Here is a 27,684-nt window from a genome sequence, read left to right as displayed (position 1 = left end):
ATAACTTTTGTGCAAACCAATCAATATACACTTGAGATTTTTTTTTTTTTTACCAAAGATATGTAGCAGAATACAAATTGACCTAAAATGATGAAAAAAAAAATTGATTTTTACATTTTTTTTTATTGTGAATGTTATATATCAGAAAGTAAAAAATATTGTTTTTTTTTTTTTTTTCAGAATTATCGTTTTTTTTTTGTTTATAATGCAAAAAATTGCACAGGTGATCAACTACCACCAAAAGAAAGCTCTATTTCTGGGAATAAGGACATCAATTTTATTTAGGTACAGCATCGCATGACCGCGCAGGTGTCCATTAAAGTAATGCAGTGCGGTATCGCAAAAATTAGCCTGGTCATTAAAGTGGAACTTCACCCAAAAGGGGAAGTTCTGCTTTAAGGACTCGTCCCCTACTCCTCTTGCACAATTGGCACTTATGAGGAGCAGGGGGGGGGGAGCAGGTGCCTGATTTTAACAGGTACAAAAACTGAGCACCTATAGCAGAGAGAGGGAGTACATCCCCTGGGGCTGCCCATAAGTGTAGTCAAGCTTTTTCCTGCATAGTGTCCTACTCCTGTAGGGGGCAGTATAACCCAATGGTTAAGAAGATTAGGAGCTGTGTCCTCAATGAACGAAAGAGAAAAATTATATATATAATGTACAGTACAGACCAAAAGTTTGGACCCACCGTCTCATTCAAAGAGTTTTCTTTATTTTCATGACTATGAAAATTGTAGAGTCACACTTCAAGAGGTAGTCACCTGAATTGGTTTTCACTTCACAGGTGTGCCCTGTCAGGTTTAATAAGTGTGATTTCTTGCCTTATAAATGGGGTTGGGACCATCAGTTGTGTTGTGCAGAAGTCAGGTGGATACACAGCTGATAGTCCTACTGAATAGACTGTTAGAATTTGTATTATGGCAAGAAAAAAGCAGCTAAGTACAGGAAAACAAGTGGCCATCATTACTTTAAGAAATGAAGGTCAGTCAGTCTGAAAAATTGGGAAAACTTTGAAAGTGTCCCCAAGTGCAGTCACAAAAACCATCAAGCGCTACAAAGAAACTGGCTCACATGCGGACCGCCCCAGGAAAGGAAAACCAAGAGTCACCTCTGCTGCGGAGGATAAGTTCATCCGAGTCACCAGCCTCAGAACTCGCAGGTTAACAGCAGCTCAGATTAGAGACCAGGTCAATGGCACACGGAGTTCTAGCAGCAGACACATCTCTAGAACAACTGTTAAGAGGAGACTGTGTGAATCAGGCCTTCATGGTAGAATATCTGCTAGAAAACCACTGCTAAAGAAAGGCAACAAGCAGAAGAGACTTGTTTGGGCTAAAGAACACAAGGAATGGACATTAGACCAGTGGAAATCTGTGCTTTGGTCTGATGAGTCCAAATTTGAGATCTTTGGTTCCAACCACCGTGTCTTTGTGCAACACAGAAAAGGTGAACGGATGGACTATACATGCCTGGTTCCCACCGTGAAGCATGGAGGAGGAGGTGTGATGGTGTGGGGGTGCTTTGCTGGTGACACTGTTGGGGATTTATTCAAAATTGAAGGCCTACTGAATCAGCATGGCTACCACAGCATCTTGCAGCGGCATGCTATTCCATCCGGTTTGCGTTTAGTTGGACCATCATTTATTTTTCAACAGGACAATGACCCCAAACACACCTCCAGGCTGTGTAAGGGCTATTTGACCAAGAAGGGGAGTGATTGGGTGCTGCGCCAGATGACCTGGCCTCCACAGTCACCGGACCTGAACCCAATCGAGATGGTTTGGGGTGAGCTGGACCGCAGAGTGAAGGCAAAAGGGCCAACAAGTGCTAAGCATCTCTGGGAACTCCTTCAAGACTGTTGGAAGACCATTTCAGGTGACTACAGCCCCGTACACACGTACCGATTGTCAGCTGTAAATATTCGGCCGCCGGCTGATTGTAGACTTGTTAGTATGATGCTTCCGACAGCCGACAGCGCATTTTCGGCCGAACAGAATCTGTTGTGCAGACTTTAAAATATTTGTTGGCCGTCACCAGAACGGCCGATTGTTCGCCAGTCAGTACAGAATTCGGCCGACAGACAGCAGATTAGCAAGACTGGGCATGCTCAGAAAAGAAAAAAGACAAGGAAAGTTAACCATCACATGACATCACTTCTGCAGTCGGCTGTTGTTGGCCGACAAAATTCGTGTGCAGTCTTTTGCAGTTTTCAACAGACACGACAGCCCTGGACAAAAGACGGCCGATTGTTCGGCCGACGATCAGTACGTGTGTACGGGGCTTACCTCTTGAAGTGTGACTCTACAATTTTCATGGTCATGAAAATAAAGAAAACTCTTTGAATAAGAAGGTGGGTCCAATATATATATATATATATATATATATATATATATATATAATATGCTGCACTTGGTTCAGACTATATCTACCAAAAAATGAAAAGCAGCCAACACAAGATCTTGAATATAGTAAGAGATCATTCAAATATTGGACATAGGTGAAGCACTAATCAAGGAAAGGCTAAAATCACTGTCTGCATTCAAAAGGTAAAAAAGAGAAAATGGCCTGGTCAGGAAGGGGGGTAAAACCCCACTGGAGCTAAGTAGTTTAAGGCGATTGTACAATTAGATTGTATGGTGTATGGTCAGCTTGGGATGTTCACCACACTTCCCAGTTAGTTTTGATCCTGGGCTTCATCACAACATAATCCCAGGCCATCTGATTGGTAGCTGCCCTTTCCATATCACACGAGTGATCCATACAAGCCACGATCACATAATAGAAGGAGGAGGAATCTCTCTCCTGGCTTCATGAGACACGCCCGCTCCCCTCCGTCTCCACTTAGCCCCAGGGTCACGTGACTGGGTTCCACGCTCATTGTAGACAATGAACTCCCAGATACAGAACGTACTACACGCCCCTCTTCTCCCCTGACGTCACCTCCCTCCCTCCGCCAATCCGGGGACAGAATGAGGCTCTTTAAAAAAAGAAGTGCCGGCGATGGTGTGGCAGTCAGCTGTATACAAATCCTTCCGCCCATGTAAACATAAGGAGTGGATCCCACCGTTGGAAGCCAGTTGGTCTAGGATGGGATGGGATCTGTCACTGGGCCAATCGCTGCTCGGAGGATGGTGAAATCGGCTAGTGGATGCTGATTACTTGTAATAAAATCCTCCGAGCTCTGAGTACACACATGTCACTTGTCACGGTGATCGCACATGTCACACGTCCACCATTCATATAAGTTGTGTCCATGATGGGAAGCGGAGTGAAATAAAGAGGTCCTAGCATTGTGTGCCCCCCAATCCCTGACACAGCCCCCCCCCTCCTCCTCCTGGTGGCTGACGTGCTCGGAGCACACACTGGGACTACTTGTTCTCAGCCACCCCTACTCGGCGGAGGGACACCTCAGCCATCGCTGTGCTGAGTGCGGCCTCGCTCGTTCTCTGTCGGTTGGATTTGTGTCGCTCCGCCTCCCTGACTGGCAGCTCACCCGGTGTGTAGAGCCGGCTCGGTGCGACGAAAACGGCGACATGGAGTTCGTCCCCCCGCCGGAGTGCCCGGTGTTCGAGCCCAGCCGCGAGGAATTCTCCGACCCGTTCGCCTTTATTAATAAGATTCGGCCCATAGCGGAACGCACCGGGATCTGCAAAGTGCGACCGCCGCCGGTGAGTATGAGGAGAAAGGGGGGGAGGGGACAGCGCCGCGTGCGTACCGGGGGGGCACCCCGTGTTGTGATCAATGGGGGGGCACCGGGAATGGACGGTAGGGGGAGGGGGGAGGAAAGGTAAGGGAGGAGGGGGGTGTTAGCTCTATAAACCAACTGCCTCCCTCCCTCCAGGGCGGATCTGTGGCAGATGACATTTTTGGGGTGCCCCCTCATCCAGTCACAGGATGATCGGTTACCTCCCGGAACTTTCCCTTATATTGTCACTCCCATCTCTCCTTTCTAGGCGATCGCCTGTCACACTTGTTATTTTTGGGGGTGGGGGGGTTAGAAGGAGCCCAGGGGGCCTCCAGAAAGTCTTCAATATGGCGCCCGAGCCCCCAATCCTTTGTGTGTGCAGGGAAGGGGGGCACTAGAACACATCATAACATGACACCATGACACCACGCTGCACGATCACAACCTGTGGACACAACAAAGACTGCCATGGCTCCAAAGGATTGCAGTATGGATGGATGGATGGATGGATGGTGGTGCTGGAATCATGGTGGCTATGACACAATGCAGCACTGGCTACACCACCCAATCACATGTACACTGGCCCCACTAAGTGCCATTGGAAGCCAAACTTTACTGATTGTACATGGATGGGGCAGGAGGCCATTTCTACATAGGAGATCATAGGGATCTGTGCTCCTTATCCAGGTACTGACATACAAGGAGGATCTTGGGCTGTCATCTACAGATCTGTGTTATCCTACTACTTATTAGCATTAGACTTTTAGATTTATCACAAAAACAATCCAAAGAAGTATTAACTCAATCCATAGGAAAATCCCCTTCCAGTGTTGTCATAGGTGATCCAAAGCCTATGAAATAATCCAAAGTCTATGAAGTAATGGCAGTGTGTGTACATGGAGGTGGCACATCTTGTGATCTTTTCTTTTGGCTGTCACTACATACATTTTTCTGTTTCATTAATGTTATTCTTTTAAAACAATACACTGGACAGTTTGGCCTTTTTCTTTAGAATTTTGCTAAAGGACGACTGTCTTTTTTTTTTTTTCTTTTTCAATCGCCGAGCTTATTATCCAAGCACAGACCAAAATCACACCCGGGTCAGCCATCTTTAAAACTCCTGCAAGCCTAGTAATCGGCTTGTGTCCTTTTATCTGTCAAGTGAATGTCATATTACAGGCTGCTTTTGATTGGTGGCTACCATAATTATTTTGCTTTTTCTTTCTCTCTATTTTTTTTCTTTTTAACTTTTTTTTTTTTTAGATTTTTTTTTTTCTTTTTAACTTTTTTTTTTTTCTTTTCTTTTCTTTTACTGTCTACAGCTGACTTTCAGGTTGAAACTTAGTAAATTTGTTTTCCACAAACTGTTAAAAAAATAGAAAAATATGACAGTTGTAAAAGACTTTAATCGGCTTGTGTCCTTTTATCTGTCAAGTGAATGTCATATTACAGGCTGCTTTTGATTGGTGGCTACCATAATTATTTTTCTTTTTCTCTATTTTTTTTCTTTTTAACACTTTTTTTTTTTTTTTCAGATTTTGTTTTCTTTTCTTTTTCTGTCTACAACTGACTTTCAGGTTGAAACTTAGTACATTTGTTTTTTACAAACTGTTACAAAAAATATAAACAGATGGCAGTTGTGGTTGAGAATGTTATGTATTTAAACATAAAGAGAAACAAAATTGTATTTTGTTTAATTTTGTTTTTGTTGTGTGTACACCAGTTGTATGCTTGTCTTTTGTTTCCAAGTGCATTAGGCTTTCCCATGGGGTTCTTCTAATGCTGTGTACAGTATAAGTTTAATTGCCAAAATAATAGGGGGGAGGGAGGAAACTATTGTGTAGTTAGGAGGATTTTATGGTTGACTTTGTGTGTTAGGGGTTGAAATGCCTCCTCAGCATTGGAGTAGAGCTGCTCCATGTTGTTATTGTAGCCAGCTTGGGCTGTTAGTCTCTTTAACCTTGTCCCTTTTTTTGTGTGTGTGTTTTGGGGGTGGTGGTGGTGGCCCTGGCATGTCACATCCTATATTGTATGACCGAATAGATGATTGTTTTCCAGCACATCCAGGTTTCCCATCTGGGAGTCTCCTCCATCTTTCTCATTTAATACTGTCCACCATTTTACACACTGTCACATATACACATGCTGAGAGCAGCCAATATGGCTACTCCACCTATCAATAAAAGTTGTCTGCATTGGGCACTACAGTAGTTATCTTACATGTGACATTGGAGTGATATTATTTTGGCTGTATACTGTGCCTTAATTATTTGTCTATCCCACAGTGTGGTGTCTTTGAGTCAGACTGCTTTTATGTTTCCAATTAGATGAGCTAGGAATGAGATTTTTTTTAAAATTCTATTATATAGGGCAGTGGGAAACATAATCACAAAATACATTTTAAAATTGGGTACACTTTTTTTATTTATTTTTTTTTAGGATGGTTTCCATTATTACTAGCTGGAGTATAATTGTACTTGAAATTTCAAAAACCTCTGAGGCCCATTGTGAGCCTTGTTTGCATTTTCTTTTGCCTGTTCTGTAGGAGAGTATTTATTACAGTTTTCTTATGTAAAATGTTAATCAAAAATATCTACTTACTGATTAAACGTTAAGGTGAACTTCTATTCAAATTAACACCCCTCCCCCCCCCCCCCCTTCTCATTGTGATTGTCCCTATGCCCTGCAATAATGGTAAAAGTCCTGTTGAGAATGACAGATGTCTCCTAAGGGCAGACGGTGACGGGTGGTGACCAATTACTGGCTTCTACTTAACTACAGTGTTTCTCCCTTAAAGCGGAGTTCCGGACACAAAATCGACATAATTGATTTTGGGCCACCCGCTTGCTCTTGGTCACCTGAAAAAGAAATGGATAGTTACAATCTTTTGGTTTTTTTTTGTTTACTTGTTATTGAAGAAAAATATACTCCCCTTTCTTCCACTTCCTCCCTCTGCGGCCGCGGCCCGCGCCGTCACTTCCTCTTTGCATTGACTCCTGGGAGCCAAACGTCATCGCTCCCAGGAATCAATGCGCCTGCACCGGCCCCGCTCGTCACTCCCGGTGCGGCACCTCATTCCCTGCTAAACAGCTTCTGGGCATGCGTGAAGGGATGACGCGCCCGCAACGGAAGTGACGAGCGGGGCCAGTGCAGGCGCATTCTGGGAGAAGAGGACGCAGAAGAGGATGCGCTGGCTTCAGCTGCCCACATCCGAGATGGCAGCGCTGGAGAAGAAATTTTCAAGGTAAGTATTTCTTCTAAAAGGTAAGTGCGACCTGGGACAGTTCAGAGGCTATCCGTTATGGAATGTACTAGCCCTGACTGTCCTGGGGGTATTTTTAGCTAAATTTCACCCCCGTGGCCGGAACTCCGCTTTAAGTTTAGGAACACACTAGTAGAAAATCTGCCGAAAATTCCTGTCCGAGGTAAAATTGTACGATTTTCGGCTAGTGTGTACACAACTTTCAGCAGCCGATGCTGACATTTTCAACTAAAATAAACGGAGGGACAAACACCAACATTTTTATCGTCTGTCCCCAGACGACCAATTTTCATTTAATGTGTATGCAGTACGTCCGCGAAAAATCGGATACGAAAGACCACGCATGATCTCATGAACATTATGCACTGTCAAATAAAAGCAGTTATGACTGCTTAGCATGAGAGAAAAATCTGAGGATAGTTCGTCCGATTTTCCTCAAGATGTGTACGAGCCTTTAGATGGGATCACATGACTAATACCTCAGCATTTAGAAGCCCAAACAAGTGACGTCTTACAGAATAAAGGCCCGTACACACGTACCGATCGTCGGCCGACAAGCGTCGGCCGACGAACGATTTGCCGATTGTACGCTTGTTAGTATGATGCCTCCGACAGCCGTCAGCGCACATTCTGCCGACAAGAATCTGTCATGCAAGCATTAAAATTTTTGTATGCCGACACCAGAGCGGCCGATTGTTCGCCAGTCAGTACAGAATTCGGCCGACAGACCGCAGATTTGCAAGACTGGGCATGCTCAGAAAAGAAAAAACACAGGGAAAGTTAACCATTACATGACATCACTTCTGCAGTCGGCGGACAAAATTCTTGTGCTGTCTTTGCACTTTTCAACAGACACCGACAGCCCGGGGACAAAAGACGGCCGATCGTTCGCCGACGATCGGTACGTGTGTACGGGGCTTTATTCTGCTTTTGGCTACCTCAAGTAAGGTTCCATGCACACTAGCGTTTACGAGCTCAAAACTCACAGGGGAAGTGTGTTCAAAATAACTAATGGGCCATACACACTATAAGATTATCTGAAGACTTTTTCCTTTAGACTTACCATAACCATATAATATGAGGTCAAACCTAAACCCTTTCAATGTGTATGCAATCTGGCAGGCCCTTGCACTACATAGAAAATGTAAATCTGAAGGAATTCTAACCACAAAAGTTGGATAGTGTGTATCTCTAGCTTAAGGCTAAGCCTACCCAAACCCCTGTTCTAATCCTATCCTATCTACCCTGTAAAGAAACGATGTCTACCTATTCTAAAGCTCCTTCGGTCCAGTCCCGCGATCGGCTGTCAGAGGCGGTTTCATTGTAGAGGAGGGGTGGCTGACAACAGATGCCCCATAGTAAGCCTATGGGTGACGACATTACGCAAGCTATGCAGCCATTGTTGGTGATCTCTATTCGCACGCTGCCGCTTGAGAGATCATGTGACCAGACTGGAGCAGCTTCACAATAGCTACGCATACACCTCTTCTCTACAGGGTTAGATAGACTAGACTTGGTATGGGGGAGGGAGTAGGTTTAGCCTAAAATTTTGACTAAACTCCCACTTTAAATTTTGACTCAATAGTTCATTTTAAAAGGGGGTTATGGGGGCAGAGTACATAAGTACATTAAAACCTCAATCAAGTTTTAAATAAAACCGCATCTAGGACATAACATTGCTAAACTTATTGAGGCAAATATTGGGGGGGAAATGTATATAAAATGCACGTATTGTCTGATCTAAAAGTAAAAAATGTCTTAGTTCTCACTTACCTTTATAAATGCTTATAATCATCTTGGTAGCTGTTGCTATGGGTAACCTCAGATAGTGCAGTGTTATTAGAAGGGCATATGCAGTGCTCCTGGTATTGGCTGCATTCACACCTGAGTGTAGCGTCTTTGAGTGGTTTTTATGCTTAGCTTGCGCGTTTTTAAATAGTGTTTTTGTGCTTTGGTGTTTTTTAATTAACCAATAGAGAAAATTATCCTCTGTTGCATCATTTGTTGCTAGGCATTTGTCACCTTTTTTTTTAACTCTTCCATTAGCTATTATTCCTTTTTTTCTTATTATTTATTTATTTATTTTTTTGTTAGGGTAAGGGGTTTAAGTTAAGGTTAGGTTAGGATTAGGAGTTAGGGTTATATATTTTTTGTTTTTGTTAGGGTGTTAATAATAATACTTCTACTACTAATAATAATACATTAATAAATGTAAAATAAAAATAATCCTAAATAAGTAATGCATTTAATAAACAAGTACTAAGTATTCATAAATAACCCCTAATTTAAACTTCTTACCCTAAAAATAATAAAAATGGCTAAATACCTTAAGCCACCGTTCACATTAGGTCGCTCCTACTTAGGGGGCGACCTGTGAAGTTGCGTGCAGTGCGACTTGCACGGACTTCACATAATGGAAGTCAATGCAAGTCGCCTCCAGGTCGCCCCCGAAGTAGTACAGGACCCTTTTTCTAAGTTGGAGCGACTTGTGTCGCTCCTATTAGAACAGCTCCTGTACTACACAATGGGAGCGTGAGGACCGCGACGTGTCAGGCTGACAAGTTGCGGTCCAAGTCGTGCCAGTGTGAATGCGGTCTTATACAAAGTACATTATTATAGTATATTATTTAGTAATAGTAATTTATTTTTTTGCAGCTGGGTGTTTATTATTATTTTTTTATTAATTTATCATTTTTTTTAAGGTTAGAGGTTAATTATTATTTATGTATTATTACATATTATTCATTTTATTATTTATGATGATTTTTGTTATTTCTGTATTTATTTTACTTATTCATTCATATATCACTATTTTATTTTTTATCATTTTTAATTTGTTGTTTGTTGTGCGGCTACCGACGTGTGAGTGTTGGCACAGATGTGAAAAAGGGCTTAAAATAGAACAAATTTTGTCTGGTTTTTGACAAACTGACTGAGATTTGCTTTGTGGCTGGCCCGGTCAACCACCTTCCATCCAACATCCCTAGATTGAGCAAAAGAAAGAGGTGGGGGGACAATTGTTGGCTGAACAGCACCAGCATAAAGGCTCATTCACATTAGAGTTTGTAGGGTGGTAAAATCCCAAGGTTGAGCTGCATTTTTACCCCCAAGTGTACACATGCTGCATCTATGATTCTTTGCTTTGGGACTGTGGTAGGGATTATACTCAATTTGTCTCTTTTGTTGGGCATAGCACCTACCTAGTTCTGCCAATTCAAGTGAATAGGGCCTCTCTCCAGCTGCTTGCAATGCACTCCTCACCGCCGTTCAGATGCTCTCTGAAGAACATTATGAATGCAGATCGCTCCTAATAGACCCAAGCAAGTATGTACAAGCCCTAAGATGCAGGCACTATTCGAGTATATTGACAGCTGACAGTCAGTTGTCAAAATACAATAGCTGCAGTGGGAGATTATTTCATCAGCGCTGTTAAGTGTAGATGGAGAAATCTGTTAAATCTATATGTCCATGACCAGCTTTACTCTGCTCAGAATTATTGGTCACTATTGCGATGAGTAAGCTGGAACAATGCAAGGTTGTTGAAAATGTCTATGTAGATCTCCTGGCGTTGTCTGCACTAAAATGTAAATCACAGAAGGGTGATCTAGTGAAGGCAAACATGTTGCAGAAATAAAAGGATGAATCTCGTTTAGGAAAAGAGATGGTTATGGTATCCTACCTTTTTTAATGAGTGGTACCCACATTAGGCACTCGCCTAGCTGAAGGTATGGGTAGTTAGACTGAGCCCCTGACATGATTTGTCTTATGGCTTCCTTAAAGGGTGCGGTCTCTTTCTTTTTTCCTTTGTACCCAGACTGTTTTCAAACGCACTCAGATTTTTCCAAAAACATGCAGATTAAACATCGCTGTTATTGATATGAAAATTCAACGTGTTCTTCGCTCTGCCACATTACCTGATGGTATATAGGAGCAGTGACATGATTGTTACAGTAAAGGCAAAGACCGGTGGCAGTCTGCCTTCATTTTCTCTGGTGTGTGACAGATAAGATGGCTGTTCCCAGTTGGGGTGTAACTTGGCCTCTGGGGGACAGATCTAAACAGTGTTTGTTTGCTGATTATGCATGGGTGAGTTGCTTATAGGTTGAAAAGTTGGCAGTGGTTTCTGAGAACAATAGCAAAGGGAATGGTTGCTTTAATAAATTCTTGTGCTTGGGAATGCTAACTATGGTCCATCTAATTTTAATGTTGGGATTTCCAAAATATTGTTAATAAAATGCAACGATCCTCTCTGATAGAAGACAGACTGCTTTTGCCAGAAGGCTGTTGGATGTGATGCCCCTTCCAGTAATCTATTTGTGAGAAATGTTTGCAGGCTTGTACCATACAGGCATACCTTTAAGTACACTCACTTTAAGTACACTCGCGAGTAAGGACACAGCTTGTTCAGCTTGGCATGACACTACTCCCGGTTTTTAACATTGGCGTCTATAGGAAATCTTGGTCAGCTTGACATGGCGCTGCTCCCAAACCATAAGTGACAGGGATACCAAACGTAGGGAGCACCGAGAGGGGACCCAGGACTATAACATATCCTGTTTGTGGCTGGCCAGCTTGCCTAGGTAATCTACCATGTCATAGTCCTGGATCCCCTTAACATGCTTCCCAAGCTTGGTGTCCTTGTCACATGGTTTGGGAGCAATGCCATGTCAAGCTGACCAAGATTTCCTATGGAGCTAGTGTATTTACATGCATTGAGAAATGAAAAAAGGTATTGCTTCACTTTAAGTACATTTTCGTTTTACATACATGCTCTGGTCCCATTGTGTACTTAAAAGTGGGGTATGCCTGTATACTAGTTCTAGAGGGTGAACTTCACTAATGTCTCGTTTCCACTGAGTGGTTCGGTTCGGTTCAGTACGGTACGGTTCGGAATGGTACACATTGCGTTTCCACTGCCAATAGTACCCTTTCATGATAGGTGTGGTGTAGCCGGAAAGCTGTGATGGACGATTCTGTCAACCAAAGTTCTACAGAGTGTAGCTCCACCCTGTTGGTACGGTACTAATGTGCTTGGTACCCCAACTAAAGGGTGCCAAAAAAGTGGTACGGTTGGGAATTAGGGAAACATTCACAATGGAAACGGCAAAAATTGCGTACCCTGCCGAACCGTACCGTACCATAACGCTCACTGGAAACGAGCCATTAGTGTTGTGCACAATTAGTTTGCAGCCGGTAGTCAGAAAATTATGATTTTAATCTGAGACCTTGCATACTATTATCTCCGTTTATGATGGATGCGCTTTTATTGTGGTCCTCAGGAATTGTTACCATCACAGATTCTAGCTACATTCTATAGTATTGTAGTTTGATGATTTGACAGGTTGGGTTTGCAGGAGCAATGCAAAGAATAGTATGTGTGGTGGTGGGTCGACTTTCTGTTGATGTTTGAGTACTAACAGAAGAAAAAAAAATACTTTTTGCTGACCTGTGCAGGGAAAAGCTGATCACTTATTCTTGCCATACACTTGGCAGTCTATAGCGGTTTCATCCCCCCCCCCCCCCCCCCCACCAAAAAAAAATGTAAACCTAAAAAATCATGGCAACCTATCACTAGCAATTTTAATCAAAACCACTAAGTGATCAAACTTGTTAGGGGTAACCTGCCTTTGAACTGCTTATTCATTTTTCCAATTGAAAGTAGTTTGAGATTGTTAGATTTGCCAAATGTATGGGCAGCATTATACCAGAATGGCAGAATGAATTCTGAAGACAATTCTAAGCTGTCATTGGGTGTAAACTGTACATTTTCTTTACCTTGTGCAGTATAGTCTTTTTGGGCAGTCTTGTATAAACCTCTGAAATCAGGTGGCCATTTATTCAGAATTCTAGCTAGTACTTTATGAACCCTTGCTGCTAATGTCTTTGGAAGTGTATATCTTTGTCCTTGTGTCCATAAAATTCCTTTTGGCATGTTGACCTGCCTAAAAAAGGAACACAAGGGGGCACCAGCTTAGTGCATTAGTAGGTTTATTACGATTAAATGCCAAATGCAAACTCACACAGATCTAAAATCGAATAGTTTGAGAAAGAAGCCATTTATGAGTTCTGAAACGTGTTACCATAGCAACCAGCCTGTCGCAGGTGTGACGCCACATCCTGCCTCGTGTTCAACAGTGGCTCTCCTCACTTCAAAATTGGACCAATTTTACATCTGTTTGATAATTCACCCAAGGTCTGGCAGATTGTATCCATGCTGCTTTTTCATATGTGTTATTTAACCTTAACAGCCACATGCATATACACTATATTACCAAAAGTATTGGGATGCCTGCCTTTATGTGCACATGAACGTTAATGGCATCCCAGTCTTAAGCCTCGTACACACGCGTCGAAATTCGGCAGGGAATTTTCGTCCGATGACCGATCTGCCGATTTTCGGCTTGTTTAGTATGATGCTTCCGACAACTGACTCCGACTTTTCGGCCGAAAAAAATCTGGTGTGCAGGCTATAAAATTTTTGTCCTCCGTCAAAACACGTCCGATTTTCGTGCAGTCAGTACAGATTTCGACAGGGAAAAATCTTATGAGCAAGACTAGGCATGCTCAGAGAAGAAAGAACACAAAGAAAGCAAACCAACACATGACATCACTTCTGAAGTAGAATTTTGTCGGTCGACAAAAGTCCAGTGCAGTCTAGGCACATTCCAACCAACAAAACGCCACTCTGGACAAAAGACGGACGACCGGTTGGCGGAAAATCATTGCGTGTGTACTAGGCTTTAGTCCGTAGCTTTCCAGATTGAGTTGGCCCACCCTTTGAAGCTATAACAGCTTCAACTCTTTTGGGGAGGCTCTCCACAATGTTTAGGAGTGTGTTTATCAGAATGTTTGACAAGCAAGGTCCATAAAGACATGGATGAGCGAGTTTGGGGTGGAGGAACTTGAACACCCAAAGGTGTTCTGTCCAGCCCGACAGAACACCTTTTAGAATGAATTAGAACGGGGACTGAGAGCCAGACCCTCTCGTCCACATCAGTGACTGACTTCACAAATTCCCTTCTGGAAGAATGGTTAAACATTCCCAAAGAGACACTCCTAAACCTTGTGGACAGCCTTCCCAGAAGAGTTCAAGCTGTTATAGCTGCAAAGGGTGGTCCAACTCAATGTTGAACCCTACCGACTAAGACTGGGATACCATTAAAGAGGTTGTACACCTATAATTTTTTTTTTTCTCTTCTTTAAATCCTGAAAGAGAAACCCATAATGAGCTAGTATGCATCGCATACTAGCTCATTATGAAATACTTACCTTAGAACGAGCCCCCGCCGTGCCGTCCGCTTACCTGTATGACGGGCGACATGTATAGTCGCCCGTCTTCCGGGATCGCGGCATCCGGCCATCTGATTGGCCGGAGCCGCGGTGACGTCACTCCCGCGCGGGAGCCGACGGTCACGGCACGGGGCTCTGAAGGAACGGCACGATCTGCCGTTCCTTCAGAGCGCATGCGCCAGTGACGTCACTGGCTGCATTAAAGGTAAATATCTCCTAAACGGTGCATGTTTAGGAGATATTTACAGTACCTATAGGTAAGCCTTAATATAGGCTTACCTATAGGTACAACTTCCTGAGGAGGGTTTACTTCCTCTTTAAAGGATAAGTCCAGGCAAAACCTATCTAACCCTGCTGTAAAGCTAATATCACTTTACTTACCTATTCTGCAGCTGATCCGGTCCCAGCATCAGCTGACAGCGGAAGCTTCAGCATGGAGGCGGGTGCATGAGAGACAGCTGACAATGGAAGCCCTATAGTAACTCTGTGGGTGATGCCACTTCCCAGGCATTTCACAGCCATTGTCGGTCCTCTCCTGCATAGAGCTTCCACCGCTGGAGACCGAACTAGATCAGTTGCAGAATAGGTAGGTAAGTACAGCGATTTTTGCTTTATAGGGTTAGAATGTGGCACAGAGCAGGTTTAGCGTGAGGTTTTGCTTGGACTTATCCTTTTAGTCCCTGTTCACTCATATGTGATGCGGTAATCCTACGAATCCACTGCGGGTTCCCACATCGCATTCAACTCGCAGGCAGTTCACACTGCCATATGCGAATCGCTGGGGGTGTCAATACAAAGTAACGACACCAACAGATCAGTTCACATATCGCAGTGCGAACGCAGTGTGAACACTCATGCTATCCGATTCTGCTGCGGACACAAAAAAGGGTCCCGTGCGAGTTGTGTCTGAATGCGATGCGAATTTAGCCATACAATCTGTATGGCTAAATTTGCAGCGCACAGACATCAAATGTGATTTTCAGAGCAGTGCGCTGCAAATTAAATGCAATGTCTGTCATCGCAGATATGTAAACCGGCACTTAATTTTATGTGCGTGTAAAGGCAGGGTCCCAGTACTTATGAGAGTATTGTAAATCTATGCCACAGTGTTGAAAATGCATCTAAAATGTGTGTAAAAGTTAGTGGTTCTAGCTCAATAATTGGCTTGGGGTGTTTTCCAGTGCTTCTGAAGACAAGATATGTCTTTTTTTTCTATTGCACTTATGGGCTCCCTTCAAATTGTTTTCCCAGCAGAACAAAGGAAAATTTTATGTGCTTAGTGTGAATTTCATGACTTCAGATAGTGCTTGCATCATTGTTGTAAAATGCTTGTTAATATTCCATTCTGATACATTAATATTTGCCTTGCTGTCACCCCCTGTTTGCTTTGCATAATGAGATGAGGCAGGGATGTCCTCTCACCGATTTTTATTCATGTTCATTATCTCGCTGGAAACATTTTTGAATTCGGTAAGAATGAATTATGATATACATGGTGTTCGTTTTAACCATCAGGAACATAAGCTGGCTGCCAGCTTATGCTGATAATATCCTCCTTTTCATTCAGCAGACATTGATATCTCTCCCTAACCCCATAAAAGAGCTACAATACTATCATGAACTTTGAAATTTTAGGATTAATCTATTTAAATCTGAAATTATGAATAGTATTCTCCCCACCTCTAAGGCCTCCATGCTAGGTTCATACTTTTTCAGCTATAAGTGGAAATATTTGGATATATTGAATTTCATACATATATTTAAAGGTTATGTGCAATCAAAATAAAAACAAATATAAATCCGCACAAGGGACATAACTTGCAGTAAGTAGGATGTGTCCCTTGTGCTAATACCTCTTCTGCTAGGTCAAATCCATTAATGCACCCCAACTTCTGCCTCCATAATCTTCCAGTGTGGGAAAAGCGCCTGACAGTCTTTTTCAATCATCCCCCGGTCCTCCATTCATAGATCATTTTTCATTCATAGAAGTTGTAGTACCAGCTTCTATGAATGGAGGAGCTGGGGGCAAAGGTTGGGCACAGTCAGGTGCTCTTGATGAGAGCCTGTGACAGCTGTCAAAGTTCTATTAATCCCTGCCGCAACAGTGGGGGTATCGACGAAGTAGGATGAGGCATCAGCACAAGGGACATATCCTGCTGACTGTAAGTTATGTCTCTTGTGCTGATTTTCATGTTTTTTTTTTTTTTTTTACTGCACTTAGACTTTAAAACTAAATATACCACAATTCTAAATGAAATACATTTTTTGTTGCCCTATCTTGAAGGAAAAAAGTATTCTAAAAATGAATGTGTGCTTTTTAGAATTATTTTCATATGTCTGATGCCACCCACGCAAATCCATTCTAGACTGGTGGAATGTGAATGTTTGTTTCTGACATGCTCCTGTCGAACGGATAAACCTCTGTAAAATTGTTTCTATATTTTTTTTCTTTTCTTTTCTTTTTTTTTTTTTTTTAATCCCTTTTTTTCTTTGCATAGCTAATAGCCTAATTTTATATGTCCTTTTTTGTATTTTTTTTCCCCAAAATCTGCTTTCAGGACAACACCTGGAGAGAGCAAAGCTCTACTCACTTTCCCAGGAAACACTCGGGTCACTATCTTTAAAAGACAGTCTACTTCCACCATGGCCTCAGTTGTAGTGTTTCCTCCGCCTTTGTGGAAGCACTGCGGGGAACCGTGGGTGTGCTATACTTTCTCCAGGTGGGAAAATGTGAAGACAAACCTTGTGTTTTTTCTCTGTCATTTGGGGCCATCCCAGCACCCCCCTGACATGGGGGGGGGGGTGTTCTGGAGTCCACGTCCAGCTTCCTAGCCCAGTGAGGGTAGGGGCCTGGGGGGGGGGGGGCTGTCCTGCGACTTGGTGACTTGGGTACCAAAGGTCCATGACCGGGGTCCCGGTGTAACGTGAGAATTACCTACCCCGTGAGAAAAACCTACCCCTCGTCACTTCCGGCCAGGAACAGCTGAGCAGCGCAGCAGTGCGCATGCTCACAGCCCCGGATACCTAATGGAAGAGCTGAGGAGCAGATTAGTGCGCATGCGCACTAGTCTGAAACAATGTCGGTGTCCGTTAAAAAAACCTACCGACGCGGCGGTGACATAAAATAGCTGTGCTGCACTATAAGTCATCTCCGCTCCTGTCCCGGTCACTTCCCTGATCTTGGCTAGTAAATATAAAAGCGGCTGGCGGCTCCGTGATTTATCTTTTCATACAGCCGCCACCGCCGCTTTTATATTTAGTAGCTGAGAGCAGGGAAGTGACCGGGACAGGAGCGGAGATCACTCAGGGTGCAGCACAGCTGTTTTAATGTAACTGCTCGCGTTACACAGACTGCCGTGAACCGGAAGTGACGAGGGTAGGTTTTTCTCACGGGTAGGTAATTCTCACGGAACACCGGCATCCCTGGGCTGCTTCTCGTGGTGAGTGATGTCACTTTCAGCAAGGCAGGACTTCTGGCGGAACGCAGCGGCTTCTGGTTCGGGCCACTGGAACGCAAGAGGAAGGGGCTGGCCCTTGCTGGTGTCATTTCCGGTCTTCGCAGCTGGGAAAGGGCTGGGAATTCTCAAATAGCGGGATGTTCACTGATCCCTCTGCAGAGATGGATCCAGGGTAACCAGCACCGATGGCCCCTGAGCAGGATCCGCAAGCACCGGCCAGGCCCAGGTAGGCAGGGGCAGGGCCCCCTGGCTATTCCTATGGGCTGTTTTGTTCCCTCTCCTCTTCCCCTGGCATAGAGGGTTATGCCCCGTACACACGTGCAGATTATCTGAAGACTTACCAAAACCATATAATATGATGTCAAACCTAAACACTTTCAATTTGTATGCAATCCAGCAGGCCCTTGCACTACATAGAAAAGGTAAATCTGAAGACAAAAGTCTTCAGATAATCTGCACGTGTGTACGGGTCATTAAGGGGAATTTGCATCGCACTCCCAAGGGTACTTCTCTAGGGAGTGTGATAGGATGGTATTGCTGTGTTTAGATGCAGTTGACTGCTGCTAGTTGGTCTGTAGGGGCTGTTTTTTTTTTTTTTTTTTTTTTTTGTACATGGCTTATGATTTTGTTGTCTGCTTAGTTTCAGACGGAAGCCATAGTAAAGACCAAGCACTCTTCTCCTATTTCCCTCCGGTAAAGCCACCCTTAGGGACTCTTTGACGAAGCCTTTATGTAAGGCTTGTATAGCAGACTTGGTCAAAGAGGAAACTTCATCATCTGCTTCTGCTCAGTGCAGTGAGCTTCTTGCCTCTTTTTAAAAGGAGTTGGCTAATGCATTTTTAGTCTTTTCAATATTCTCTAAATAAACTTCCTGGGGTACAGCCAAGTAGTAGGGGTAATTTACTATGTGGCCCTCTCCCATCTGCTTCTGCTCCTAGAGAGGTTAGTGATTTGGAGGAAGAGATAGGTGATTCCCCAGGAGAATCGGATGAGGAGAAGATAAAGATAAGACTTCCTCTCCTTATAGGTTGTCCTGGGAAGAGGCGGATGACCTGTTTAAAACCATCCATACCACCCTGAACATTCAAGAGGATAAAACCAAGTTATCTCTTAATGATAAAATGTACCAAGGCCTGGATGAGGTCAAGCACCATTTGTTTCCTGTATACAGGGTCCTTTCAGAGGCTGTAAAAAGGGAATGGAGAAAGCCAGAGAGGGCCCCTTTTTTCTCTAGATCGCTTAGAAAAAGATACCCTTTTGATGAGGATGACTCAAGTGTGGAACAAAAGGCCCAAGTTAGATGGGGCTTTTTCACAGGTCTCTCGTAATACCAAACTTGCTTTTGAGGATATGGGCATCCTAAAAGATGTCATGGAAAAGAGAGCTGCTTCACTTCTAAAAAAGGCTTGGGACTCCAATTTAGCCAACCTCAAACCAGCTATGGCTTCAACTGTGGTAGCCAGGAACCACGGGCACTGGCTGGAACAGTTGAAAGAGTACGTTGAGGCCGGAACTTCCCAGGAAGATCTGCTTGATACTTTGCCGGTGTTACAGGAAGCATTTGGGTACATGGCAGATGCCTCTGCGGAATCTGTAAGAATGTCCGCTAGATCTTCGGCCTTAGTGAAGTGTTGGGCTTTATAGTTAAAAACGTGGTCTGTAGAGTGGAGACTCAAAAAGGAAGCTGTGTGGTCTTCCTTTGAAGGGGATCTTTTGTTTGGCCCTGACCTTGACACCATCATGGACAGAACAGCAGGCAAAAGGAAAGCCTTTCCACCAAAAAAAAGGTGGTGCCTCCGGTTAGAAAATGTTTTCGTCCTTTTCAGCAGGCCCAGAGTTCTAAAGAATCTGGTCACTCTGGTCCCTGGAATTCTCAAAGAGGTCAAGGCAAAACAGGGGTTTTGTTTTGACTTACCCAGTCAGCCAAAAGCCATTGATAGTTTTCCAACTGTGGGAGGAAGACTACAAAATCCTTTTTCCCACAGTGGAAGACTATGATGTCCAGTCTTTTTGTCCTCAACCTCATTTTGAAGGCTACAGACTGGCATTCTCAGACACGTCTCCAAGTTGCTTTTTTTTTCTTTTTAACCCAAGTTCCCAGAGGTCAAGAAAAGTCCCTGTCAATGATAACTCTTGCAGGGAGTGGTCATTCCAGTACCCCAGGAAGAGAAAGGACTTGAGTTCTGTTCACACCTGTTCCTAGTTAAAAGCCGTCAGGTAGGTTTTGTGTGATCTTAAACCAAAAAATATTGAACAGGTCCATTTTTTACAAAAAGATCAGAATGGATATTTGCTCCTCGCAATCTAAGCAGGGGACACAATTTTGCATCTTCAGTTCAGAGCCCTGCCTTATGGACTGTCCTCCTCTCCAAGGATCTTTACAAAAATCATGGAGGAAGCTTTGGCTCCACTCTGGCTGCAGGGAATTTTGATTGTTCCCTACCTGGGACGATCACCTGTTTGCCAACTCAAAAGACCTGTTATTGGCAAATTTACAAAAGGAGAGTCACTTGGAGAGTTTGGAATTGCTTCTAAACCGAGAGAAGTTAAACCTGGTCGTTTCCCAGATCATAAGGTTTCTGGGTTATATCATAGATTCCACTCAAAAGATTTTTCTCCCAGAAGAAAAAGTGACCAAAGTTATGAACGTTGTGAAGCAGGCTCAGACAAGCTTGCCAGTTAAAGTTCGTTCAGCCATGTCAATGGTAGGCCTCCTTACAGCCTCAATCTCATCTGTTCAGTGGGCTTGCCCCTGTTCGAGGGATCTTCAACAGATGATTCTACAGAATTGGAATCATCAGAAAAGCTGATCGCAGTTCCCTCTTGAGTCAGTAGAAAGTTATGGTGGTGGAGGAACTAGACTATTTAATGCAGGCTTTGTTTTGAAAATTCCCAGCCCCAAGGAGGCTGACTATGAACGCAAAATGTCCTGTATAGATCACAGAAAAAAGGAAGATTATTTGTCAGCAATAACATGGTGGGCTCTAGGTAAAGTGAACATAGACATTTATTGGTAAACAATTCTTAGGGTGTAATAACAACCATGCAAGGTAAAATGTTGGTGAATACAATCAGTGCAAAGACAAGAAACAAGACATACATAACATTTAAACATTCAGTGACAGAAACCGGCCGGCAGATAAATTAAACTTCAAGAATCTTAATAGATATATATTCAATCAAATGCAAGTTGCAGTAATAATGTTCTTGAAGGGGCTCCTTGAGGGGCAGTGGGTCGCCACTGGGTTAGGTAACTATATTGTGCCGTTAATGTTGGATGTTAAATCCAGTGAGATCACTCAAAATGGTGCTGTTGGTATGCTTTCGTTTTTGGGGAGAGGGTTGGGGAGTACCTCAATCCGAGAGGCACTTTGGTGAGACAGCATAACTGTTTAAGGTTGTTGCCGTATGATGATACATCAATCATGGGCTGGTGTGGCTTGACAGGGACTATGCAGAGATCTGACAAAGATGTCTTGATCGCTGACGGTGTATTACCGTTTCTTCACCCCTATTGGTGGCAAGGTGTTGCTTGTGGTTACAGCTAATTATCTTGTATTTGTTGTGTGGGGGTTTAACACACTTGATATTATTTATTGTCCTTTATCATACCTAGCGCAGCTACACTTTATATAAAATCTAAAAAGCAGCCACTTTCACAGGTTTTTCCACTTTCACTTGCCAATATAAGATGGATTTGCTTTCGGCCACAGACCAATTATTTGGCAGGAAAGTCCTGCAAGCGGTGGTCCAACCCTTGAGTAAATGCTCGCTTATCTCCAGGTGCTGTCCTGAAAGATGATTTGAGAAAACCTTAGTTGGACTTGCCAGTAATGGTATTTTTAGGGAGTCTTTCAGGACAGCACCTATGGCCCTCCCTTGATTATGGGTTTATGGGTGGATGATGTATCTGATCTGTGGACCAACAAAAATGCCTGCCTTAATCTTGGCTTCAGTTATTCTAGAAACATCTGTCCCAAAAACCTTTTGCTTTCCTTGTTCGTCGCATTTTTTTTTCCAGCAGTCTGAGCTTTATGTGAAGCAGAGGTAAAAAAAATATTTTTGTCGGGTCAACAAGTGGTTCATGTGCCAAGTTCTTCTGCTCTGGAACCATTTCCAGTTGCCTATGCAAATGTGACAGAGATCCAGCTAAATCTTTTTTGTCCAGTGTTCTGAAAGAGTAGCTTCTGCTATAAATTTTGGCAAATTATTCTACAGCGACTACAGTTACAGAGGTCAGTGAGGGCTTGTGTTTAAAGCATATTTACTGCTTTTTAAGACTTTAACCATTTTCCACCCAAGGATGTACCCATACGTCCTTGGATTTCAGTGGTTATACTAGGATGATGCCTGCACCATTGTTTGTAGTTGGCGATTCTCTACAATGCAGAAGTTATCCGAGTAGCTAATTGGCCACTTAAACACTTCTGCGGGTGGGGGAAGGGGGTCCAACCTCCCTCCCACCGCCGCCTCTCCCGGGCTCTTCGGTCCCATCGTGGAGGCCAGGAGCGATGCTGCGATGGCTGCCTGGTACAGAGAGAGAGGAACTGACGTTGTTCCCCTCTCTCTGTAACCCTGGAAATCGGGAGCCACGAGTACCACCAGCGGCTAGAGAAGCAGCCGATTGGACCAATCTCGGTCTGATCGGCTGCATGGGGGGCCAGAGGAGAGATTTGGGGTCTAATAGACCCCATTTCTCTCCATAAAGAGGACCTGTCACGGCCCATGCTGTCGCAAGGGATGTTGTTCATCCTGGCGATAGCAATAAAGTTTGTACTAATTTTCAATTTTTTTTTTAAAGTGTGTAAAATAAATTTAATTATATATATATAATATATATATATTAAAAATTAAGCGTTTGTTCTTGGCTATAGGTTTGACTATTTGATTACATAAACCAAGTTGTGAGTCAAGTTTTGTGGCATGTTCTAAAATTTTGATATAGTGGTAATCAGTAATATTTATTTTTCTTTTTTCTAGGATTGGCAACCTCCATTTGCTTGTGATGTGGACAAACTGCACTTCACTCCACGTATCCAAAGACTTAATGAACTTGAGGTAAATTATTGGTGTTAATGGATGTGGATCCTTAAATGTAAAATATCTGTTTTTTTTTTTTCCCCTATCTCCATTTCTTTTTTCTTCAGTTGTTTACTACCCCCTTAAAGCGGAGTTCCAGCCACAAAATCGACATAGTCGATTTTGTGCCATCTGCTTGCTTTTCGTCACCTGAAAAATAAATGGATAGTTACGATTTTTCTTTTTGTTTACTTACCTTGTTATTGAAGAAAAATATACTCACCTTTCTTCCACTTCCTCCCTCTGCGGCCGCGGCCCGCACCGTCACTTCCTCTTTGCACTGATGCCTGGGAGCTGAACGTCATCGATCCCAGGAATCAATGCGCCTGCACCGGCCCCGCTCGACAGTTCCGGTGCGGGATTCCCTTCTAAACAGCGTCTGGGCATGCCCAGAAGCTGTGGAGGGATGACGCGCCCGCACCGGAAGTGACGATCGGGGCCGGTGCAGGCGCATTCTGGGAGAAGAGGACACGGAAGAGGACGCGCTGGCTTCAGCTGCCCACATCCGAGATGGCAGCGCTGGAGAAGAAATTTTGAAGGTAAGTATTTCTTCTAAAATGTAAGTGCGACCTGGGACAGTACAGAGGCTATCCATTGTGGAATGTGCTAGCCCTGACTGTCCCGGGGGTATTTTTATTGAAAAAACTTTTTCGTGGCCGGAACTCCGCTTTAACTCCTTCTCCTTGTTACTCAATACAGTGCAGCACTACCAATCTCTATCTATATCCCATTTAGATACCAGAAACATATACTGTATGTTCACAACACAATGTGAGATAACAAATAAAAAATAAATAATATCACTGTATATAATTTGTGTCAGTTCTTATAATTATTGTAAAGTGACAGTTCATCTGCAAGTGATGTGTGAGACTTATTATAGAAAGAATTATTCAGTTCTTTTCTAACCACTTCCTGTCCCCTCTGTGCTCCCAGTGCTTTCACCTGATACGATACAGCACGTGTATTAATATACAACATGTCATCTCCTGCTGTTATCCAGTGAAAGTGTCTTCTGGTATGGCCTCCCCTCTCACTAGGGTACTCTTGGGTGTACTTCAGCAAAGAGGTGGTGCACTTGCAGGAGCACAAAGAGTGATGATGTGTATGAGGAACATGGAGGTGCACAAAGGGCCTCAAGGAATGCAGGTACACTGGATACTTTGTCTTTTACAGAGCTCCTGAAGATGGAGATGGGTTGGGCTGCAAATGATTTTCTAGTTTGTGATTCTCAGACTCCCCTGAGCTCTATGCCCTGTAAAGTAAAGATGTGTATACTTAATCTAAGGGAACTCCTGTCCAGTTACATGATTGGCTTTCAGTGATGGATGTCACATAGTAAGTCTATGGGTGATTTCTCTGCTCAGGCACTGAAACCGTTGTTGCTCCTCTCCCCTGAAGCCGACTGCCCTTAGATTAGGTAAGTATGCACATCTTTCCTTTATGTGATAATATAGGGCTTAGAATGGGGATGGGAGCAGGTTTAAGCTTGGATAGTATTAGTCCGGACTTCTACTTAAAAGCTAAATTCAGGATAACCAATATTGTTTAAATACAGAAGGCTTTTTTTTTTTTTTTTCTGGCTTATATGCTTATTTGTCACATAAAAATACACGTAAACCCAAAATCATATATTTTATGAAGGCATAGGACCACTGAATATTATCCTGGTAGTTGCAATTTTTTTGTATTGCACATGATTAGTCCATCAGTTTCTTTAAACTAGATTTCATTCTGAAAGAACATTCAAATGGAATCTTATTGTACAAACACAATTTCCAAATTTAAAAAAAAAAAAAAAAAGATTTTCTTTAAAAAAAAAAAAAGACAGTCAAGTATAACCACTGAATCTTGACAATTAAACTGGACTAGACCCTTCCTAACAATGTGTCCTAAAGTGGCTTTGTGAGCTACACAGGAGCCCTGCAACCCAGGAAGACCTCATTTGCAAGTTCTACATTTTAAAGCACCTAGTTTTTGTAGCTCTTGGGGTGCTTCAAAAGCGGTTTAAAGGTCCACAGAGACGCCTAATTACCTGCATTTTATTCCTATAACCAGTTTTGCAGCTTTAAGAAATGACCCCTCCCAGCTGAGTAACATTGACACACCTAATTTAACTGAATAGTGGATTCTCTGTGTTTGTGTGTTCACGTTTTCTTTCTAAATTTAAATGAAGCTCTATATACCTTTTTAGTAAAAGTAGTAATACTGAGAAAATGCCTCCCTTGTACAAACTTGGTGGTTATGAGATTATTTAATTTTTTTTTTTTTTTTTTAACAAGGACAGGTGTCAAGCCACTTCTAATTATAGTGCTGTCAGTTGTGTGCTTGTTTGAGTAATCTTGGCAGTGGATGCATGATCCTGAGAGGGCAAGGAGGTAAAAACCCTTGGAAAACCCATTACTGGGATAGTATGAGCAGATCCTTCTAAAAACATGGATAACAAGGTGACTAGAATAGGAGAGTATTTGCTGAGGAGTGGAGAGCAGGTACAATACAGTCAGTGGGAATAGGAAATGCCTATGTAAAATGGGCGAGGAAGAAGAGAAATATATAATTTAGTGTAGATGCTGACAAAAACGGAAAAGGAGGGCATGTGCGAGACAGTTCTGAAAATAAGGGGGTCATTTTAGGATAAAAGCAGGAACGACTAAAAAAGAAGGGGCAGAAATAAGCAGTTACTGCACTTAAGGTTCTTAATACAGCATGCAAAGATGTGGAACAGCAGAAGTAGAGGAGAAAAGTGCTAATAAAGGATGCTAGAGGAGTGATGAAGCTCTAAAGTAAAGGACACTCAGGAAGGCTGGAAAAGGTGCAATGATATTTTATGGGGAGATGTTGAGAAAATGGCAAATTGGACTGTGCAGTGACATGAATACAAGAGTTTTGGTAAAGAATGGGTGGAATGATTTCATCAATATGAATGTGGGTTCTTGTGGGGTAATGGAGGCAACAGATTATGAATTATTGTATAGTTGTGAGGGGAGAGCAAATTTACACTGTTATACAAGCTGTACAAGATAGAGCTAGGAAAGTTTACGGTGATCGTCATTGCACTGAGTTGACCCAGAATGACATGGTACATAGGCTGGCGGATGAACCTTTGCCTCTTCCAATTAGACCAGACTTAGTGTTACAAAGCCCCCTATTGCACGCTGCTTCTGAGTGGCTTTTTAGGGGCATTACTCTTTATATCCAGGTCCTGAAGGGCCATCTCTGACTCTCTCTACCTAAATTAAGAAAATCTACCTCCTGCAAGATTGCACATAGAAAGACCCACTTCCACGGGTGGAAAATTGGCAGGCGGATTACCTCAGTCGACAGGTGTTTGACCAGGGGGAATGGTCACTTCATCCATAGAGGTTTTATCAGTTGTGTCTCCGGTGGGGTACTCCTAAGATGGATCTGTTGGCCTCTCGCCTCAATAGGAGAGGCAGAGGTTTGTGGCATGGTCTTGGGATCCTCTAGCTGACGCCATAGACGCATTAATGGCTCCTTGGAGTTGGAATCGTCTAATTTACGCCTTTCTTCCTCTCAAGCTTCTGCCGAGACTCCTGGCAGAAGGGATTCCGGTCATCCTAGTGGCTCCAGACTGGCCTTGCTGGTTTTTGTACGCCGATCTGGTACAGTTGGTCACCGATGCTCCTTGAAGACTTCCACTCAGGGAACATCCTGCCTTACAGTCGCTGGCTTTGACGGCTTGGCTGTTGAAAGCCAGGTGCTGAAGGATAGAGGGTTGCCTAAATCAGTGATCCCCACGCTGTTAAAAGCTAGAAAATCTACTTCTAGGAAGATTTACCATCATACTTGGAAGTCGTATATTGCGTGGTGTCAATTCCTTAAGGATTCACCCCTGCTCCTTTTCAATGACTCGGATCTTGGTTTTCCTCAAACGAGGGTTGAGCAGCGCCTGGCCTTGAGTACCATCAAGGGCCAGGTCTCGATCTTGGCAGTTTTCTTTCAACGTCCATTGGCCACACATTCCTTGGTGCTTACCTTTTTATCCAGGGAAATTGGACACTTGGTTCCTCCAGTGCAGTCTTTGTTGCCGCCGTGGGACCTCAATTTGGGGTTGTCGGTTCTCCAGAAGCCTCCCTTTGAAAATATTCGGGAGGTTCCCCTGCTTACATTATCCCAGAAGGTGACCTTTTTAGTGGCTATCACTTCTGCACGCAGGGTGTGGTAGCTGGCGGCACAGTCTTGTTGTTCACCTTACCTGGAGGTTCTTTGTCCATGTCCGTAGTTTCTTCCGAAGGTCGTCTCTGATTTTCATTTGAATGAAGACCTCGTGTTGCCTTTCCTGTGTCCCAGGCCTAAGCATCCTAAGGAAATTGCTTTGCATTCCCTGGATGTAGTTTGGGCAATAAGGGTGTACCTGGCAGCTCCGGAGTCTTTTAAAAAGTCAGACTCACTATTTGTCCTCACAGATGGACCTCGCAGAGGGCTGCCTCCTTCTGCTGAGACCATTTCCAGATGGTTTATACAGACTGATTCAGGCTTATTCCATTAAGGGTCAGGTTCCTCCTTTCCCTGTTAAGGCGTGTACTCTACCCTGGTGCTTAGTGTCTCCTGGGCCTTCTGTCATCAGGCGTCAGTGATACAGGTTTGCAAGGTGGCCACCTGGTTGCCTGGTACACGTTCACAATGTTTTCAAAGGTGAATGTGTTGGCATCTGCAGATGCTTCCTTCAGCTGCAAGGTTTTGCAGGCTGCGGTTTAGAGGACCTGGTCCTCTTTGAGGGTGTATTGTTTTTTAGATGAGCTCCAGTTGTTTGTGGTTGAGCTCCATGTTACCTGGTTGGCTACGGTTTAGCCTTTGGGAGTTTTTACTTGTTCCTTATGTTTGACACTGCTTTGGGACGTCCCAATGGTCTAGAAGATAAGGAGCTGTGTCCGTCAATGAACGAAAAA

The 27,684-nt window shown here is 43.4% G+C and overlaps 1 protein-coding gene across 1 annotated transcript in view; it reads left to right on the top strand.

Annotated features, from left to right (window-relative positions):
* Positions 1 to 3,530: 3,530 nt before the first annotated feature.
* KDM5B (lysine demethylase 5B) overlaps positions 3,531 to 27,684 on the top strand; it is a 99,806-nt gene continuing 75,652 nt past the window's right edge. Inside the window, exons 1-2 of the mRNA XM_082244501.1 lie at positions 3,531 to 3,668; positions 22,676 to 22,753. Of these exons, the coding sequence (XP_082100627.1) occupies positions 3,534 to 3,668; positions 22,676 to 22,753 (213 nt within the window). The 5' untranslated portion in view covers positions 3,531 to 3,533. The remainder of the gene's footprint in view (positions 3,669 to 22,675; positions 22,754 to 27,684) is intronic.

Source organism: Pelophylax lessonae (genome assembly GCF_965119305.1).
Source record: "Pelophylax lessonae genome assembly, chromosome: 2".
In the NCBI taxonomy this organism is placed as follows: Eukaryota; Metazoa; Chordata; class Amphibia; order Anura; family Ranidae; genus Pelophylax; species Pelophylax lessonae.
The sequence above is the reverse complement of the archived record's forward strand: the minus strand, read 5'-3'. Positions and strand labels throughout refer to the sequence as shown.